Genomic DNA, 19,722 nt, shown 5'->3' on the forward strand with positions numbered 1-19,722 from the left:
GCCTTGGAAGGAGTGTAAAGCAGATTCACCAGAATGTTACCAGGGCTCCAGGGATTAGATTATGAGGAGAGATTACATAAACTAGGCTTGTATTCCCTGGAATATAGAAGGTTAAGGGTTGATTTGATAGAGGTTTTTAGGATTTTGAAAGGAATTGATAGGGTAGAGAGAAACCTTTTCTGCTGGTGGGGGTGGGGGGGGTGAGAGAGGAGAGTCTAGGGTAAGGGGACATTACCTTAAAATCAGAGCCAGGCCAATCGGGAGAGAAGTTAGGAAACACTTCTTCACGCAAAGGGTGTAGAAATGTGGAACTCTCTCCCACAAAAAGCTAGCTCAATGAATAATTTTAAATCTGAGATCGATAAATTTTTGCTAGCCGAGGGTATTCAGGGATATGGAGCCAAGGTGGGTAAATGGAGTTAGGATACAGATCAGCCATGATCTCATTGAATGGCAGAACAGGCTCGAGGGGCTGAATGGCCTACTCCTGTTTCTGTGTCAAAGATCGACTCGAGGGATTTCAGAGGAGACTAATGCTGAGAGTTGTTTGATGCAGCTTTAATTTGAGATGTGTCTTTCTATTTCCCCAAGTCCTGGTGTACCCTGCCCGATGATTTTCTACTTGTTGTATAACCTGCCCAGTTGTGCTCTTCCCAATGATTCTGTACGACTGGTGTGATGATGTCCGGTGTTTTTATTTTAAAACTAGTTGCTTCCAATAAAGTCTGATATTGCTTCTTTTCAGTGGTTTTTCAAAAAGAAAATTGGTAGTAATTTTGCCTATGGTAGTTTTTGTTATTGGATCGCATAAATCCCTCTCATTCCGCTGAGCCACCTGTTACTTGTAGTTGGCTCAACAACCTCCCTCCAAACCTTCACACAAACTCTGGCTCTCTCTCTTTTTGCACGCTCTTGCTCTCCCCCCTTGTATTCCCCCCTATCTTTAATCTCTCCATGTGCACACTTTAACTGTCATTCTAATTTCAGACCAGGCCATTACTCCTGTCTCCCCTATTTTTCTTTTGTCCTCACTTGGACTCTTCTGTCTTCTCTCCTTCCTTCCCCCCCCCCCCCCCCCCCCCCCGCAAAAAGACCACCACCACTTGTGCCGCCTACTATCCTGCTGCCTTTCCAGGCATGAATTCCCCTGAATAACACCATAACTACCTTCTGTGCCTCTTAGCCCATCGAGGCATCCATCCATTGCTGCCTGCTTATGAGCAGCTACCCCAACTATCCCAGGCTCCTCCCTCGCTGACTTTCCTGCCCAGCACGGCCACTTGGAACTAGCCTTGCCAACCACCTCCCCATCCTGCTCACACCACCCAACACTACCCCTTTGCACTCTTCCAGCAGGTCAATCACCAACCTTCTCCGCATCTCCCTCCAGAATGTCCGTTCACACATGAACAAAGCCCTTGCCATCTATGACCTTATTGTGGTTGATTACATTAACATCCTGGCTTTGATTGAAACATGGCCCATGAGTGGAGACATCTTGCCCCTTACTAAAATTTCCTTGCCAGGCTGTACTTTCCTCTTCCACGCCACCCATACTGCCAAGTCACACCGTGCTCTCTGCCCCTTTTCCTCTGGCACCTTCTCCTTGGAACACTTCTCCTTGTTGCACCCTTCTAACCTCTCTTTTAAAATCACCTTTGTCCACCACCCTCCACCCTGTGTTTCTCATGGATATATCACTGCCTACTTCCACCTCCATAACATCACCTGCCTCTGCCCCTAACTTGGCTGCTAAAAACATCATCTATCTTTTTGTCACTTCCAGACTCAATGATTCCAATCCTCCCATCCTCCATAAAGTTCAGCTCATCCAAAATTCTGCTGCCTGTATCCTATTCCACCCCACACCAAGTCCCACTCACCCATCATCCCATCAGTGCTGACCTACATTGGCTTCCCATGTACCTCAAATTTTTGTCTAACAAACCTCTTGCACACCTGAGAATCAAAATTCACTACATAAGCTTTATCTAATCAGTCACTTTTAAAAACTTGTTAAAATTGTCAAATATGACTTGCCGTTAACAAAGCAATACTGACTGTCCTTGATTAACCCATACATTCCTAAATGCTTATTAATTTTATCTTGAATTATGGATTCATTATTAAATGCAGGCTTGCAGATGCAAAAAGCAATCAAAAAGGCTAATGGATGTCAAAATGGGCACACTGGTATTTATAGGCCATTCTTTGTACAGATCATTTCGGGTTTCCTTTGCTTCAGTTATGTTGTTGGATGATAGTGTTGTATTACGTGCAAAGAAATTAAAACACACTGTCGCAGATTTGTTTGTTTCTACACGGAACAGTAAAAGATCACTGATGCTGGTGTGAAGTCATACATAAAGGTTTTGAGGTCATAAAACTTGTGTAGGGCCAACTTAATTGAATTTTTCTATGGCTAATGTTAACTGTTTGTTTTCCTTTTGTATATGTGTGTACCATTGCTGAGATGTTCTTCTTTTCCCTCTTTATTTGTTGTTCCCCCCGGCCACCTTATTCAAATGTAATTTTATGAAAATACTGTCAGGTTTCAGTGAGATGTGTATCTCTGTCAGCCCCTCTAAATGGATACCCAGTCAGTGCAGTCACAACAGACTGAACGATGCATTTGATAGGATATTTCTATCAAATTAAACTGAGCCCTGATGTTTATTGAAATCCATGTTCGTGGGAAGAAACCAACCCTTTCAGGGTTGTTACTGTGATTTCAATAAAGTGCAACGGTAGGATGTGAAGTTTTCATCCTCTGCCCACATGAACTGTACAAGAAAAAGTATTTGAGGATTTTATCCCTCAAACTTTGTGTCTGGAGAGAGCATTTTGAGCAATCAGACAATAGAGTGAAGTACTGGGAATGACCATGAACAGTTTGAAATGGCAAATTAAGAATTTCACTCGACATGTATTTGCTTCTGTGCAATTTTTCCTATTTCCTATTAAGTATTGGTACCAATGTGCCACATGCACTTTGTGACAACACTGCTGTACATATACAATGCTTTTGGTGGTAATTGGATGACTTCAGATTTTGGTAATTGAACTGCACGTTGCACATGATCCTGAGAAAATGCTTTACTGAATCTAAACATTTCCCCATAGGGCTCAGTTGTGCTTGGAGACTCTCCACCCCCCGAAGATTTGAGCCGGCTGCTAGTAAGCTCCCCAGATGGAGCTGATTGTCCATCTCTAACCGAAGTGAAAGCTAATGGCGCTGGTGGCAAGCTAGACATGGCGGTCTGTAGTCATTCTTCACTGCCCAGAATTGTGGGTAAACAGGTAGGATTTGAACACACTAATCTTGATTTTTAAACCCTTCATTGTGTTGGTTCCTCTTCTCAGGATAATACTGAGAGATCTGGAGTATGAGCTGCAAGTGGACAGCCCAACTTGCTGTTGAATCTGTTAACAGCCATTAGAATAACTACTGCATAAAGGTATTGATGAGAAATAGTCCCTGTGCTGTAGAATATTGAAAATGCCACATCACGCCTGTGAATTATATAATACTTATTACTCCATACAAAAAAGTATTTATTGGGCAATTCAGACTTTTTGAAATTGATGCTTTTCCCACTTTTGCAGTGAATATCTAGATTTTATTTTGTAAAATGTACATTTATGTGCTTCATTCTTGATTAACTTGAAATAGTATATAATCATATTCTAGACTATCCCTAGTCTTCTCTCTTATTTCAGTATTTTGATCTTTTTCTATCTGTTCCTTGACACTGCAAAGTTTCAGGATAATTTTGCAGTGCCTTAAATGGAATCATCTCACATAAAATAAATGGCTCAGCTGTGTTGAAAACAAATGAAAAGTTAAGATTTTGTTCCGGCACTGTAACAAGGCTGAAATTTGAATCTGATATGAATGTGTGCGCTGTAGCCACCTCTTTAGCCACCTCTTTAGCCACCTCTTTAGCCACCTCTTTAGCCACCTCTTTAGCCACCTCTTTAGCCACCTCTTTAGCCACCTCTTTAGCAACCTCTTTAGCAACCTCTTCAGCAACCTCTTCACTGAAACCTTTTGAAAGAGTTCACACATTCAGAACATTAACTTGTCATGTCTTGGTGTTTTTATGCTAATTATTTTCTTATGTTCAACGTCACAGGCCAGCCAATAAGTGGCCTCATGCCTCCTATGATATGGAGCACCCTGCCCAAAATCTAGGTAAATGATGATGAGACTCAGTGTTTGGAACAAAGAGCCCTTACTATGTACACTGGCTGCTGAAATGCGACACACGCGGTACACTCTACAAGACCTAAAGAAAGACAGAGTTGCATTTATATAGCGCCTTTCATGACCTCGGGATGCCCCAAATTCCTTCATCTAAGTCATTGATAAATATAGTGATCAGCTGAGTCCCAGTAAAGATACCTGGAGGACACTAGTCACATCCTGCCAACTGGAGTACATACACTTTATCCCTACATTGTGACCTACCTCCTAACCAATTCCCTACCCTTCTAAATACTGAATTCTTCTTGCAGTTGGTGCTCGAGGTGGGGACCTCCCGCCAAACACCATACTGGAGGGGTGGTCTGTCAACGTGCTTTTTTCTTCTCCCACTGGACCCTGCTCTGCTTTGCCAGTGTTTCATTCTTTGCCTTTCACCTGCCTATCCCTCATCCCTTTAGCTGTACACACACAGTCTGTCTCCTATGTCTTTTATTTCTGTGATTTCTCTCTTTGTTGTCTCTATTGTCTTATGCTTGTATTACTTCTGTCATTTAACCATCTCCTATTTTCCACTTAAGCACTTTACAGGTCATTTTATTTATTTTCCCGAATGTGTGATTTTCCCCCTTGCTCTGTTCCTTTTTACATTCTGTTCATCTGTAATATCTTTCACTTCTGACGATGAGTTTGCACACTCGAAACATTAACTTGTTTGTTCTCTGTTGATCTGCTCAGTGTTTCCAGATGGCTGGCCAATCTTAAACTCATTACTTTTTGCTGTTGACTGAAAAGCTGAAAACTAACTCTTGAATGAAACCCCTCTTTGAAGAATCCCTGGCCACTGAGCTAGCCGTCCAAGAGGACAACAGGACCACACCCCGTCCCCTTCTCTCTCTACCCCTGGGTGGGCCTGATTATTTGATCTGTGCTAAAATGGCTTGGGACTACCTTTGCAGACATGTTCAAATAAAACACCCTAAAACAAAGAACAGTGATTTCCTGATCAGCATGAAATGGATAGTCAATCTTTGACATTGGCGAGGAAGTCTGTGATTGAATGTGATAACTGCAGCCATTTAAACAATTAACATTTTAGACTCATTACGCTTTTCCCTAACACTTCACGTCATGTGAAGCCTACTGCAACCAACCTCTCTGGTTTCCGAGCTTGTGGCATTTTCTTTCAGAAATATCCTGTGTAACTGGACCTTTCACACGCTGTTTCTAGTAATAGAGAATACAAGTTAAAAATTCAACAGACAAAAATCAATTTTTCATCACAGTTCTGTTTCTTTATCAAACATGTAACCCACACAAACGTTCCATATATTCAGAGATAATATACGTTTCTCAATTACTGCTCTATAAATATTCAGTAATAAGGTGCAGAAAATCTTCTGTACAGATATTACTATTTCCCCTGCAAGTGTGTGGTGGAGAGTCATTTTGTTTTCGTACCTTTTCAGTTAGTTTGCACAGGGACTCCCTCCAACAATTTTCTCCTCTTCCTCTCGTTTCCAGAAGACATGGCCCCTGCACCTGGCTGAAGGAGCGGTTTGTTGTCTCTGAGCCCAGACTGGAGTGCTTGGTGTCCATTTTTGTGGGCTTGACACCCTTTGGATCTTTGGGGCGACTCCACAGGGAAGCAGACAAAGAACCCGACCCCATAATTCACCTCAAAAATTGAAGTGTTGACAGCAACTGTTTTGAAAGCTTATTTTGAATAAATCATTTCTGTTTAACAGCACAGGGTAGAGAATACTGCTGGCCACTGCTACTATACCCCTACCCCAAAAAAAATCAGAGAAAGGGAAAACGTTTTATAATCACCAGTGAGGGGGAAGCTATGGACAGCAGTGCGAGAAAATGGGCATACAGATGAACTTTAATATATACAGCAATACAAAGTATTATACATTGGATAAAACAATTTATGATATTGCAAAGCGAATGGTACAAAATTAGCACAGAGACTGAGAAAGCGACCTGGGAATAAGTGGAGTTGTTTCTGGCAATGTCTAGGTAATATGGTGAAGAAATTAAAAAGGCTAGCAAAATGCTGATTTATATATAGAATCATAGAAAATTTACAGAAGAGAAGGTGGCCATTCGACCCATTGTGTCAGCGCCAGCCGAAAATGAGCCACCCCGCCTAATCCCACTTTTCAGCTTTTGGTCCGTAGCCCTGTAGGTCACGGCTCTTCAGGTGGACATCCAGGTACTTTTTACATGAGTTGAGGGTTTCTGCCTCTACCACCCTCTCAGGCAGTGAGTTCCAGACCCCACCACCCTCTGGGTTAAAACATTTTTCCTCCGCTCCCCTCTAATCCTTCTACCAATCACTTTAAATATATGCTCCCTGGTTATTGACCTCTACTAAGGGAAATAAGCCGTTACTATCCACTCTAGGACCGTCATAATTTTGTGCTCCTCAATTAGATCACCCCTCAGCCTTCTCTGTTCCAAAGAACAACCCCAGCCTATCCAATCTTTCCTCATAGCTAAAATTCTCCAGTCCTGGCACCATCTTCTTAAATCTCCTCTGTACCCTCTCTAGTGCAATTACATCCTTCCTGTAATGTGGTGACCAGAACTGTACACAGTACTCAAGCTGTGGCCTAACCAGTGTTATATGCAGTTCCAGCATAACCTCCCTGCTCTTATATTCTATGCCTCGGCTAATAAAGGAAAGTATCCCATATGCCTTCTTAATCACCTTATCTACCTGTCCTGCTACCTTCAGGAATCTGTGGACATGCACTCCAAGGTCCCTCACTTCCTCTACACCTTTCAGTATCCTCCCATTTATTGTGTACTCCCTTGCCTTGTTTACCCTTCCCAAATGCATCACCTCGCACTTATAGAATCATAGAAGTTTACAACATGGAAACAGGCCCTTCGGCCCAACATGTCCATTTCTGGATTAAATTCCATTTGCCACTTTTCTGCCCACCTGACCAGTGATATCTTCCTGCAGTCTACAGCTTTCCTCCTCACTATCAACCACACGGCTAATTTTTGTATCATCTCCAAACTCCTTAATCTTGCCCCCTACATTTAAGTCCAAATCATTAATATATATCACAAAACGCCAGGGACCTAGTACTGAGCCTTGCGGAACCCCACTGGAAACAGCCTCCCAGTTACAAAAACACCCGTCGACCGTTACTCTTTGCTTCCTGCCACTGAGCCAATTTTGGATCCAACTTGCCACTCTCCCTTGGATCTCATGGGCTTATACTTTTTGACCAGTCTGCCATGTGGGACCTTGTCAAAAGCCTTGCTAAAATCCATGTAGACTACATCAAATGCACTACCCTCATCAACCCTCCTTATTACCTCCTCAAAAAATTCAATCAAGTTAGTCAGATACGATCTTCCCTTAACAAATCCATACTTACTGTCCTTCATTACTCTGTGCCTTTCTATAGCCAGCACAATGGAATACAAGTCTCCTGAGTTAATCCTGGCTCAGGGCATACCTGGAGCACTGTCTTGATGCTATATAAAGGATATCCAAGCATTGGGAGAGTCCAGAGAAGAACAAGAATGATACCAGGAGTTAGAGGGGCTGATGAGTTATGGGGAAAGGTTTAAAAAAAATCTCTCTACAGTCCAGGGAGAAGGTGATTGAGGTGGGGGAGGGGGGAACCTACTGAATTAAAAAGCTTGGATAAGGTAAAACCTGAATATTACTTTAAAACAAGGCAGGGCCAGATGGCAGCAATATAAACTACTGAAAAATAAGTTCAGATAAAATATCAGAACAAAATTCTTCATGCAAAAGTAGATCATTCTGATCTATGACTTCACTGAATGACCTTGCTGAATTGTAATGGGTGTTGTGTACTTCTTTCCACGTCTGCTGCACCAGTTCAGATGTATGTGTTTGTTTTCCAGGTTATTCCCCCTGTTCACCCCATAGAAAATGTGACATCTTGTTCTGCACCAACAGAATCTACACCAACAAAACCCTGCACTCACCCTAGGCCTGTCAATGGAGTGGTCAACAGGTAATGTATTGCTTTAGTGTTGGGGCATGGATTGTTCCAGGGTGCAGATACCTCTTATACTGATGAGATTGAATGTCTCCCATTAAACTAGGGATATGGCGCATGGCTCTAAAATGTTGAAAGGAATGCTTAAGGTAGATGTGAGCTAATTATTTATCCTAAATTCTGATTGCAGGACGAGAGGATTTAACAAATCTGAAGCAGCAATAAAAATGAGAGAAGAGAGAGAGAGGAGAGCATATGTGCAACACACAAATGGCCCGTAGCATTTTGGGTTTTATGAGTAGAGGCACAGAGTACAAGAGTAAAGAAGTGATACAGTTTGAACAAAACATTGGTTACGCCCTGGTTAGAATGCTATGTGCAGTTCTGGCTGCCCACTTGACACAAACTTTCTAGTGGGGGATCAATGAACAGCGATTGGGGGGGGGGATCAATGGACAGCGATTTGGGGGGGATCAATGGACAGCGATTGGGGGGGATCAATGGACAGCGATTGGGGGGAATCAATGGACAGCGATTTGGGGGGGGATCAATGGACAGCGATTGGGGGGGATCAATGGACAGCGATTGGGGGGGATCAATGGACAGCGATTGGGGGGGATCAATGGACAGCGATTTGGGGGGGGATCAATGGACAGCGATTGGGGGGGGGGGATCAATGGACAGCGATTGGGGGGGGATCAATGGACAGCGATTGGGGGGAATCAATGGACAGCGATTGAGGGGAATCAATGGACAGCGATTGAGGGGAATCAATGGACAGCGATTGGGGGGAATCAATGGACAGCGATTGAGGGGAATCAATGGACAGCGATTGAGGGGAATCAATGGACAGCGATTGGGGGGGGGGAATCAATGGACAGCGATTGGGGGGGATCAATGGACAGCGATTGGGGGGGATCAATGGACAGCGATTGGGGGGGGGGGATCAATGGACAGCAATTGGGGGGGGGATCAATGGACAGCGATTGTGGGGGGATCAATGGACAGCGATTGTGGGGGGATCAATGGACAGCGATTGTGGGGGGATCAATGGACAGCGATTGTGGGGGGATCAATGGACAGCGATTGTGGGGGGATCAATGGACAGCGATTGTGGGGGGATCAATGGACAGCGATTGGGGGGGGATCAATGGACAGCGATTGGGGGGGATCAGTGGACAGCATTTGGGGGGGGGGAAATCAATGGACAGCGATTGGGGGGGGGAAATCAATGGACAGCGATTGGGGGGGGGGGAAATCAATGGACAGCGATTGTGGGGGGGGGAAAATCAATGGACAGCGATTGTGGGGGGAATCAATGGACAGCGATTGGGGGGAATCAATGGACAGCGATTGAGGGGAATCAATGGACAGCGATTGGGGGGGGGGAATCAATGGACAGCGATTGGGGGGGATCAATGGACAGCGATTGGGGGGGGGGATCAATGGACAGCAATTGGGGGGGGGATCAATGGACAGCGATTGTGGGGGGATCAATGGACAGCGATTGTGGGGGGATCAATGGACAGCGATTGTGGGGGGATCAATGGACAGCGATTGTGGGGGGATCAATGGACAGCGATTGTGGGGGGATCAATGGACAGCGATTGGGGGGGGATCAATGGACAGCGATTGGGGGGGATCAGTGGACAGCATTTGGGGGGGGGGAAATCAATGGACAGCGATTGGGGGGGGGAAATCAATGGACAGCGATTGGGGGGGGGGGGAAATCAATGGACAGCGATTGTGGGGGGGGGAAAATCAATGGACAGCGATTGTGGGGGGGATCAATGGACAGCGATTGAGGGGAATCATTGGACAGCGATTGGGGGGGGGGATCAATGGACAGTGATTGGGGGGATCAATGGACAGTGATTGGGGGGGATCAATGGACAGTGATTGGGGGGGATCAATGGACAGCGATTGGGGGGGGGATCAATGGACAGCGATTGGGGGGGGGGGATCAATGGACAGCGATTGGGGGGGGGGGATCAATGGACAGCGATTGGGGGGGGGGATCAATGGACAGCGATTGGGGGGGGGGATCAATGGACAGCGATTGGGGGGGGGGATCAATGGACAGCGATTGGGGGGGGGGGATCAATGGACAGCGATTGGGGGGGGGGATCAATGGACAGCGATTGGGGGGGGGGATCAATGGACAGCGATTGGGGGGGGGGGGATCAATGGACAGTGATTGGGGGGATCAATGGACAGCGATTGGGGGCAGGAGCCCTGGCCTTCGGTTGTTGAGGCCAGTTGCATTTGGAGCCATCCTTCCAAAAGATTTGCATGAAGCACCGGGGAGGAGACACTTAGCCTAAAGGGAAAGGTTAGTGTAGGGGTGTATGTTTTGTTCAAAGTGCTCCCTATTTATAGAAGATAATAGTCTGATAGTTCATATGAAACAAAGGGAGACACAACTTCAAACCAGCATGAGAGTCACCCAGCAAAGATAAACATGCTAAAGGCTGGAAGATTTGCACCTCAGCCTATAGCAAGGGTTACCAGCATCAAGTGGCTCTCACATTGGTTTCAAAGCTTACCCCAATCCATTTTCATCGCAGCACCAGGACACATGAGGCAATTTCCCATTGGCCACATCACTGGACTAGTGCCACAGCACAGGAGACCACACTTGAGGGCCTCCATGCTGGTAAGAAACTTGCATGGATCCTCATTAGATGAGTGAGATTGGCAGAATTGGGGCTACAAAATTGTAGCAACATTTCTGACCCTAACTTGTAGCTAGCAAGCCTTTGGGCAGTAGCAGAGCCTTGTGATTTGTGCCCTTTGTTTTTGTCAAGTCAAAATAAAATTCTGTTTTTATAAAATAGAGGAGTCCATCCATTGAACTAAAACTACTCCTCTTAGACTTTCCTTCCTCTTTGTCACTTTTTCATTGAAATCATTCACCCTAGACTTCTCTAAGTGACCTCATCTTCAGGGAAACTTATAGCTGTAGTGACTGATGTGCATAGGTTGTAGTAACTTTAATGCACAAGGACTGAGGTGAGTGGAATGGTAATTTGAGACAAGTGATTTCCCAATCAATGCAAGCTGGATGAATATTGTACTGGTGGACCATTGTATTGTGACCACATCACTTTACGCTTGTGAAGGGGAGAAACTGATCGTACAAACCTGAGTGAGATGCTGTGTTACAGCATCAAACGGCTGAGAAGTGGCAGCAGTTCTGCAGCGTGCCTTTTTTTGTCTTTAACTCTTGCTGAGGACAGTGTGACTTGGCAGGTCAGTATGACTCACATGGAGATGGTAACTTTAATCCAGTAAGAGAATAACAGTGTAATTCTGCCAGCTCACCTGCTGGGAACAAAGTGATCCACTCAGTTTTATGCCCCTATCGCAGAGAAGTCGATTAGGATAAACTGGGGTGTGTGTTCTATTTTTCTTTATTCCAATTTCAAATGTACTTTCTCCCTGTGCACCAAATCTTGGGTGACATGATCTAGGCACCATGCCCCCACACTTCACCTTGCACTGGAGAAGCAGTTGGCTGCCACTTTGAGCCTCCCTTTTAATAGTACCACCGAGACTGAGTGAACACAGTGTAGGGGATTGTGGGTGTTAGTGCATGTTCCAGCATTTGTGGTGTGACCTGTTGGCACACTGGCATGGTGCTCTACCAGGGTTATACAAAAGGTAATTAGTGTATCCTGGTTGCTAAGTGAGGTTATGATGTGTATTCCAACCGGGCTGCCAAAACCAGTTACTTATAATATGCTTTGTGTTTCTCTGTGTATTTGTTTTCTGGCAGGGACCTCTCCGATGCCAGTATTTAACTTTAGGGACCTGTCATGCTGATGGAAACTTTCCCAGTATGTCACAGTCACTTTTTTGTCGAAGGCTAATGAGCCATATGCTTCAGTAGATAATAAATGAGAACAACACCATGAGTTAACGTAATCTGCAGCTCTGTCCCTGACTAGTGACCTGGTACCTGACAACAGGGTCCCGCTACAAACAGGTCACTGAAGGTATATCTGAGCTCCATAGGTTCTGCAGTGCATTCTGGATATTGTAGACCATCCTGCCAATAATAGCTGAGAATTAAATCCTAATTTGCACTACAAGTCCCATTGTGCTGCACACAGTCTTGTTTGTTATCTTATGTTACCATCTAGTCCTTAGCCAGTGCCATTAACACTGAAGATAACTCGCCTGGGAGGCAGCTGGCTGCTACTTGGTGTCTCCTTTTGAGAGCACCACTGAGATTGTGTAGGGAATTGCGGGTGTGACTCTGCTCCATTCCATGATGCAGCCTGTTAGTAATCAATATGGTGCACTACTAGTCTTGCCATCTCCGAGCGTAGCAGTTGGGTGTAAAAATTGTGATCGATTCTTCTCGTCACACCCATTTTTATAAATCTATTGACAAAAAACAAGGCACAAATCTTGGATGGTGCTAAGTTCAGTGTGCTGGTGTGTTGTCTCCTTTTCCTTAGTACTGTAGTTTTCTTAAAGAAGTTTTTTTAAAAAAAAGAATAGCACTGTACCCAATGTGTCCATCACTCACGATTATTTACAAGTAATCGCCATTGATTATTCTAAAAGGATGATTCTGTGACCTGGGGGCTCTTACGAAGGGAGAACTGGGAATGGAACTGGTTTTCGTTAAAGAAAATGCAGTTGAGAGCTGACAGGATGCAAGTTTTAAGATGTTGAGGGGGTGGATAATGTAGGTGTAAGTAGACTGTTTAACTTGGATTTGGATATAAAACGGCTGTGTTGTGCCTATAGTGCAGCAGATTGAACATGGTTTGAAAGGATAGAATTGACAGCTCATCTGGCTTTTTATTCTATCTCATGTAGTTTAAAAGCTTTCCCTGTGGAAATAACCCTCGCCCACCACCACATCTGTCATACGGAGTGTGGGGGGCATCCTTTGCTCTCTTAATCTACACTGTTGCTGTTGAGGGATGTTCTTGTGGATTTCATATGTGGTAGATTTCAGATGAAGTAGGCCCTTGTTCATGGCATGGGAGATTGAATAGGTGATGACCAGTCGCTGGGATGTGGAGATCCATATGTGTTTTAATTCAACAGCTGAAGCTAGCTCTCTGCCTTTTTAACACTGTTCATGCACACTCTGTTCCTCCTCGCAGTGTTCACAGCTTACTACCAGACAACAGTTCCACCGACAGCTCAGACGCTGAGGAGTTACTAAATAAAAAGCAGAGGTTGAATGCGCTGCCTGTACCTCCTGATAACACCTGCATCGCAGCTCGAGTTCGTCCATTGTTGTCCTGTAAAAAACGAAGGCTCGTCAGACCCAACAACATTCAGCCACTCAACCGGAAGGTCTGTAGAAAAACACTGTAGTGTTAGTGAAAATGTAACTTTGTTTAACTCCACAATATTTCAGACTGCAGGGTCACTTATTTAAAATTGTCACAGAGTGAGGAGAGAGTTGGAGCGCATGAATGCTTTGCCAAAGGGAATGGTTGGGGTGGAGAACTTTAAGAAAAAATTGTATGAAGTAGAGGCACATCCAGGGCTTTGAGGAGAGTGCAAAGTAATGAAATTAGTTTTGGATTGCTGTAGTAAAGCATCAGCACTGACACAAGTGGGCCAAATGATCTTGTTCTCAGCTGGGAATCTCAAAATCACCACCAGGAGCATTGCAGGCATTTTGAGGGCTTCTGCTTAGGATTGATTGACTGCTGACTCGCTATTGGGTTTGTTTCTGCATTCTTCACTGGGTCGTTGACGGGGTTACCCAGAGGGGAGAGGGTCACTTGGTGCCTTGTCGGATGCAGAGCATTGTTGGAAAGGCAGACTTTAATTTATGGATGTCCTACATGAAAGATTGTTCAAGTAGCCCCTGGTGGCACTGGTTATTGGATTAAATTCTCATAAACAAATGAGAAACTTAATGGTGTACTTGGTTAGTGATGCATGCCTGGGGTATTCTGTACATCACATTAATCCACTGTGTGCCCTGGAGTCTTGACAAACCTGCACCTGATCCAAGTATAGAAATCTGGGACCATTCCCACTGATTTGCCAACCCTGCAGCAGCAAGAACTTTCTTTATCTCTGAGTAATTTTCTACCCTCCCCTTCTCAAGGTGTTTACTCCTGCTGGGGTTCCCAGGGCAGCCCTCTGGTACCTCATCCAATAAGTAAGTCCAGATAGCAAGTGTTGACTGGCCCTTTTATCCTGGGGGCTTCACTGCTGAGCCAAATCTTGTTGCGCTGCACATGCACTTTCCAGCAAGCATGAATAGACAGAGGTCACGAGCGGGAACACTGGATGAATGCTTCCCCCGCACCCTAATTGGTGCAAGTATCTCAGCTTGTAGCAGGGTTTCTTGGACTGAAATGTCTCTGGAATGGCTCTCAGGCTGGTCTGAACTCACAACTCCTGCTTTTTGCAGTGGGACATCCAGGGCATCAACGTGGCATAGCAGGGAACGTATCCCTGCTCAGTCGTCTCCAGTACTAAATTTGGCGTTTCTGAAGTCAAAGATTTAAAAGTAGCATTTACTTCTACACCTTCCTTCACCCTGAAGGTAGTTGGAGGGCACATTTATTTGAAAGAGATGACTTTGAGGTAACCTAGTTGAAGTTTTCAAGATCGAGGGAAATTAACAAAACTAAAGGGAGGAAATTGTTCCCTGTGGCGAAGGGTTCAAATCCCAGTGAACACGTTAAAAATTAGGAAGCTCAGACTAAGAGGGGAAGACAGGGTGGTCTTAGTTCACCCAAAGGGCAATTGAGTTGTGGCACAAGTTGAAGCAAACAGTATAAATGGGATCAGGATCAGTTAAATACATTTGAGGTCAGCTCCCTGGATAACTAAAGATATAGAGATTAAATGAAACTGAAAAAGGAGGCTTATGACGAATGTACAGTTCATAATACAGTAGAGAACCAGGCTGAATACAGAAGTACAGAGGAGATCTAAAAAGGGAATAAGAGGGGTAAAGAGAGAGTATGAGAATAGATTAGCGGCTAACATAAAAGGGAATCCAGAAGTCTTTTATAAACATATAAATAGTAAAGGGGCAATCAAAGGAAGGGTGGGACCGATTAGGGACAAAAAAGGAGGTCTTGTGAAGGCAGAGGGCATAAATGAATACTTTGTATCGGTCTTCACCGGAGAAGAGGATGCTGCCATTGTAGCAGTAAAGGAGGAGGTAGTAGTGACATTGGATAGAATAAAAATAGATAAAGAGGAGATTGGCAGGGGAATGGGACTAATTGGTTGGCTCTTTCAAAGAGCTGGCACAGGCGTGATGGGCTGAATGACCTCCTCCTGTGCTGTACCTACTATGATGCTATGAAAGGAATAGAATGTTATACTAATAGGGTTAAATGCAGTACAGTGGGAGGAAGCTCGTGTGAAGCATAAACACCAGCATGAACCAGTTCGGCCAAACGGCCTGTTTTGTGCTGTATATTCTATGTCAGAGTCTATGATTCTTGTATGTTCTATAAGGTAATTGTTGGGTGTGTACATGTCAGATGTTCAGTTAGTGCAACTGATGACTCTGGTTTTAGATTATTAGATGTGCATTACCTTCCTAGTTTCTCCCTGTGCGTTTAGATTTGTTACCATTTATCATTTTTGCATGTTGCCCTCCAATGGAAGGTGATCCCATCCTCTTCTACCTACACTCTCCACTGCTAAACCCTAACGATGGCCAGTGCTGTCAAAGGCTGCCTGATGGGGACACACTATTGACTTCCCCTCCCCCTTCATCTCGCAAAGAGGCACTGAGTGACTACCCGGGATCTCCCTGCACAGTGTGACTGCTTGCTTCCCACCCTGACCAGTTTTGGACTTGGCCTGGATTTTCGAGTGGCTGCTCAATGCAGGTCTGGAAGTATTGGTGCATATCACCACTCATGTTGAAGTCGGATTAATTAGTAGGATTTTCAATGAAGTTTTAGTGGCAGCAAAATAAGCGAAACTTGCACCATGATTCCCAACAATGCCTTGTCCCTCTCCTACTCCATTGGCCACAGTTCAAAACCTAATGTCAGGAACACGGCAGGGTAAGAGGTGAGTCCTTTGCATCTGCACTCAAACCAGACATGAAAGGTCACTGCTACATCTTCTTTGTTGGAAGCTAGGGAGACATGACTAGCCTCACCATGGAGAATTTTGTGTACTAATTTGGTATTTAGCAAAAAAGCTGTGCTGCAACCTTTAAACTGTTAACCTCGCACCCAAAGTGATGTGCATTACGCTGTACAACATTTACTGCCGATCGTCGTTGTGTTGATTCTTTTTCATTTGCCTGTTTGCAGACCCAGCGGCCTCTTACTGTGCGATGTAACTGTGACGTCACAACTTCTTGTATTATGTGTGGCTCCAAGAATTCTGAGTCACAAGAGCATCAGTATGACATGCCCGTGTCAGAACGGCTAGCACAATTAGATCCCTGTCTACACCCAGTCCTCTCGTTCTCTGATGGTAAGTCCGCTAGAAGCTGCAACTCCACCTTTGTAATGGATGCAGATGAAAGCGTGAGTTACATTACTGAAGTAATGACCACCATTAGCTGATCGGAGAGTGATGTGATTTTACTGACTGCTGCATCCATTGGCTTTGGAAAACTTGTGTATTGCAGTATGTACTCTTGTTAACACAGTGTCTTTTCCAGCTTGTGATCTAATTACACAGTGTGTGTTCCAGATTGTATTCTAGTTACACAGCGTGTACTCGTGTTCTAGTTTGTATTTTACTTGTACAGCTTGTTTCAGTTTGCATGCTAGTTACGTAATGTGTCGATTCCAGTTTGTTTGCTAATTACAATGCCAATTCCAGTTTGTATTCTAGTTACGCAGTTTGTGCTCCAGGTTGCTACCTAATTACACAGTCTGTGTTCCAGTTTGTGTTGCAGTTTTAGGCCATGTGAAACCAGTGTATTCTAGTTACGCAGCACGTGTTCTTCCAGTTCCCTAGCACACGTGTCCTCATAACACTTTTTTTATGTCAGCTTTATCCACTTGCCCTTTTATTAAGGTACTGACTCCTTGCTGGGGTTGGTTCCCATGGCTCTGGTTGTCCTTCAGTATCTTAACAAGTGGCCACTTCTTATGTGTGAGCCCAGACAGTGACCACAGAAAGTTTCTGATATCTGGCCACATGCGCCCTTTGTAACAGGAATCACTCTATTGCAGTAAGGTTTAGGGGCCCAGGCTGATCACCTCTTCTCTCACCAAAGGATGCTGAGGCCAGCTATCTTCCTAATTTCTCCTCAGACAGAGTTCAGGTAATTCAGGGACTGAGACCTTCAAATCTGTATGTCTGTTACAAATTCTGGGTTTTGCCTTAGATATTCCCTCGAGTACAGCAGTACTAGTCATTTTCGTACACAGTCTAAGTGTCTTACATGTAGGGGTGACCCATATTCCCAAAATCTAACTAAAATGTCAGCCTTGGCTCAGTGGGTCGCACTCTTGCCTCTGAATCAGAAGGTTGTGGGTTCAAGTCCCACTCCAGAGACTTGAGCACAAAATCCAGACTGACACTCCAGTACAGTACTGAGGCAGTGCCGTCCTGATGAGACATTAAACCAAGGCCTCGTCTGCCCTCTCAGGTGGACGTAAGAGATCCCATGGCACTATTTGAAGAAGAGCGGGGGAGTTCACCTCGTGTCCTGGCCAATATTTAATCCTCAACCAACAACACTAAAAAAAAAACAGATTATCTGGTCATTTACCTCATTGCAGTTTGTGGAAGCTTGCTGTGCACAAATTGGCTGTCGCATTCAAACATTGCAAAAGTATTTTCTTAATTGTGAAAGGCACTATATTAATGCTTATAAACAACAGTACCCCTTTGCAGTCTGAGCCGGATACTGGTGGTATTTGCATATGTGCTGCTTCGATCTCTGCAGGTGGCCCAAGAATGCATTTGGTATGATGAGTCCGGATGTGAATTGTTAAGTTGATTTCTTACACGCCAACTGAACATAAGAGCAACAGTTATGATCAGATTCACTTAGTTCAATTAGTACAACTTGTACTTGTGTGACAATACAAAATAATGAAAACGCAATACTTCCCCACGTCAGTGGGCCATCTTACTTGACTTAGAAATAACTCTTAACTACCCCTCCTGCATGCTAAACTTTTGAGCCTGGCCAAAGATTGCTCTTAGAGCTTTCTCTTTGGATATCTGAATGACTGCCTGTGTCCCTGTTTCTGTTTCTTTATCACCATGTTCATAGAATTACATAGAATGTATAGCACAGAAACAGGCCATTCGACCCAACTGATCTTTACCGGTGTTTATGCTCCACACGAGCATCCTCCCACTCTACTTCATCTAACCCTATCAGCATATCCTTCTATTCCTTTCTCCCTATGTACTTATCGAGCTTCTTAAATGCATCTATGCTATTTGCCTCAACTACTCCCTGTGGTAGCAAATTTCACGTTCTCACCACTCTCTGTGTAAAGAAGTTTCTCCTGAATTCCCTTTTGGATTTATTAGTGACTATCTTATTTATGGCTCCTTGTTTTGGTCTCCCCCACAAGTGAGCACATTTTCTCTACGTCTACCCTATCATACCCTTTCATAATCTTAAAGACCTCTATCAGGTCACCCATCAGTCGTCTTTTTCCTAAAGAAAAGAGCCCCAGCCTGCTCAGACTTTCCTGAAAAGTATAACCTCTCAGTTCTGGTATCGTCCTAGTTAATTGTTTTGCACCTTCTCCAGTGCCTCTGTATCCTTTTTATAATATGGAGACCAGAGCTGTGCACAGTATTCCAAGTGTGGTCTAACCAAGGTTCTACATAAGTTTAACATAACTTCCCTGCTTTTCAATTCTATTCTTCTAGAAATGAACTCCAGTGCTTGGTTTGACTTTTTTATGGCCTTGTTAACCTGCGATGATACTTTTAATGATTTGTGTATCTGTATCCCGAGTGTACAAAATTATGAGGGGCACAGATAGGATGGATACTAAGGAGCTTTTTCCCTTCGTTGAGGGTTCTCTAACAAGGGGACATAGATTCAAGGTAAAAGGCGGGAGGTTTAGAGGGGATTTGAGAAAGAACTTTTTCACCCAGAGGGTGGTTGGAGTCTGGAACTCACTGCCTGAGAGGGTTGTGGAGGCAGGAACCCTCACAACATTCAAGAAGCATTTGGATGAGCACTTGAAATGCCATAGCATACAAGGCTACGGACCAAATGCTGGAATATGGGATTAGAGTAGACAGGGCTGATGGCCGGCGCGGACACGATGGGCCGAAGGGCCTCTATCCGTGCTGTATGACTCTATGACTCTATCCCTTTTGCTCCTCTTACCCCATTTAGACTCTTACTATCCAAGTAGTATGTGGCCTCCTTATTCCTCCTACCAAAATGCACCACTTCACACATTTATATTGAAATTCATTTGCCAATTACACACCCATTCTGTAAGTTTATTAATGTCGTCTTGTATTTTGTCACAATCTTCCTCGGTACTAACTACACCCCCCAATTTGGTGTCATCCGCAAATTTTAAAATTGTGCTTCCGATTCCTGAGACC

The 19,722-nt window shown here is 44.4% G+C and overlaps 1 protein-coding gene across 3 annotated transcripts in view; it reads left to right on the forward strand.

The window, feature by feature from the left end:
• kansl1b (KAT8 regulatory NSL complex subunit 1b) overlaps nt 1–19,722 on the forward strand; it is a 179,076-nt gene that overhangs the window by 120,978 nt on the left and 38,376 nt on the right. For all 3 annotated transcript variants that reach the window (XM_067969141.1, XM_067969144.1, XM_067969142.1), the window contains 4 exons: nt 3,124–3,300; nt 8,108–8,220; nt 13,332–13,527; nt 16,485–16,650. In XM_067969141.1, the coding sequence (XP_067825242.1) occupies nt 3,124–3,300; nt 8,108–8,220; nt 13,332–13,527; nt 16,485–16,650 (652 nt within the window). The remainder of the gene's footprint in view (nt 1–3,123; nt 3,301–8,107; nt 8,221–13,331; nt 13,528–16,484; nt 16,651–19,722) is intronic.

This window comes from Heptranchias perlo, chromosome 30 (genome assembly GCF_035084215.1).
Source record: "Heptranchias perlo isolate sHepPer1 chromosome 30, sHepPer1.hap1, whole genome shotgun sequence".
Classification (NCBI taxonomy): domain Eukaryota; kingdom Metazoa; phylum Chordata; class Chondrichthyes; order Hexanchiformes; family Hexanchidae; genus Heptranchias; species Heptranchias perlo.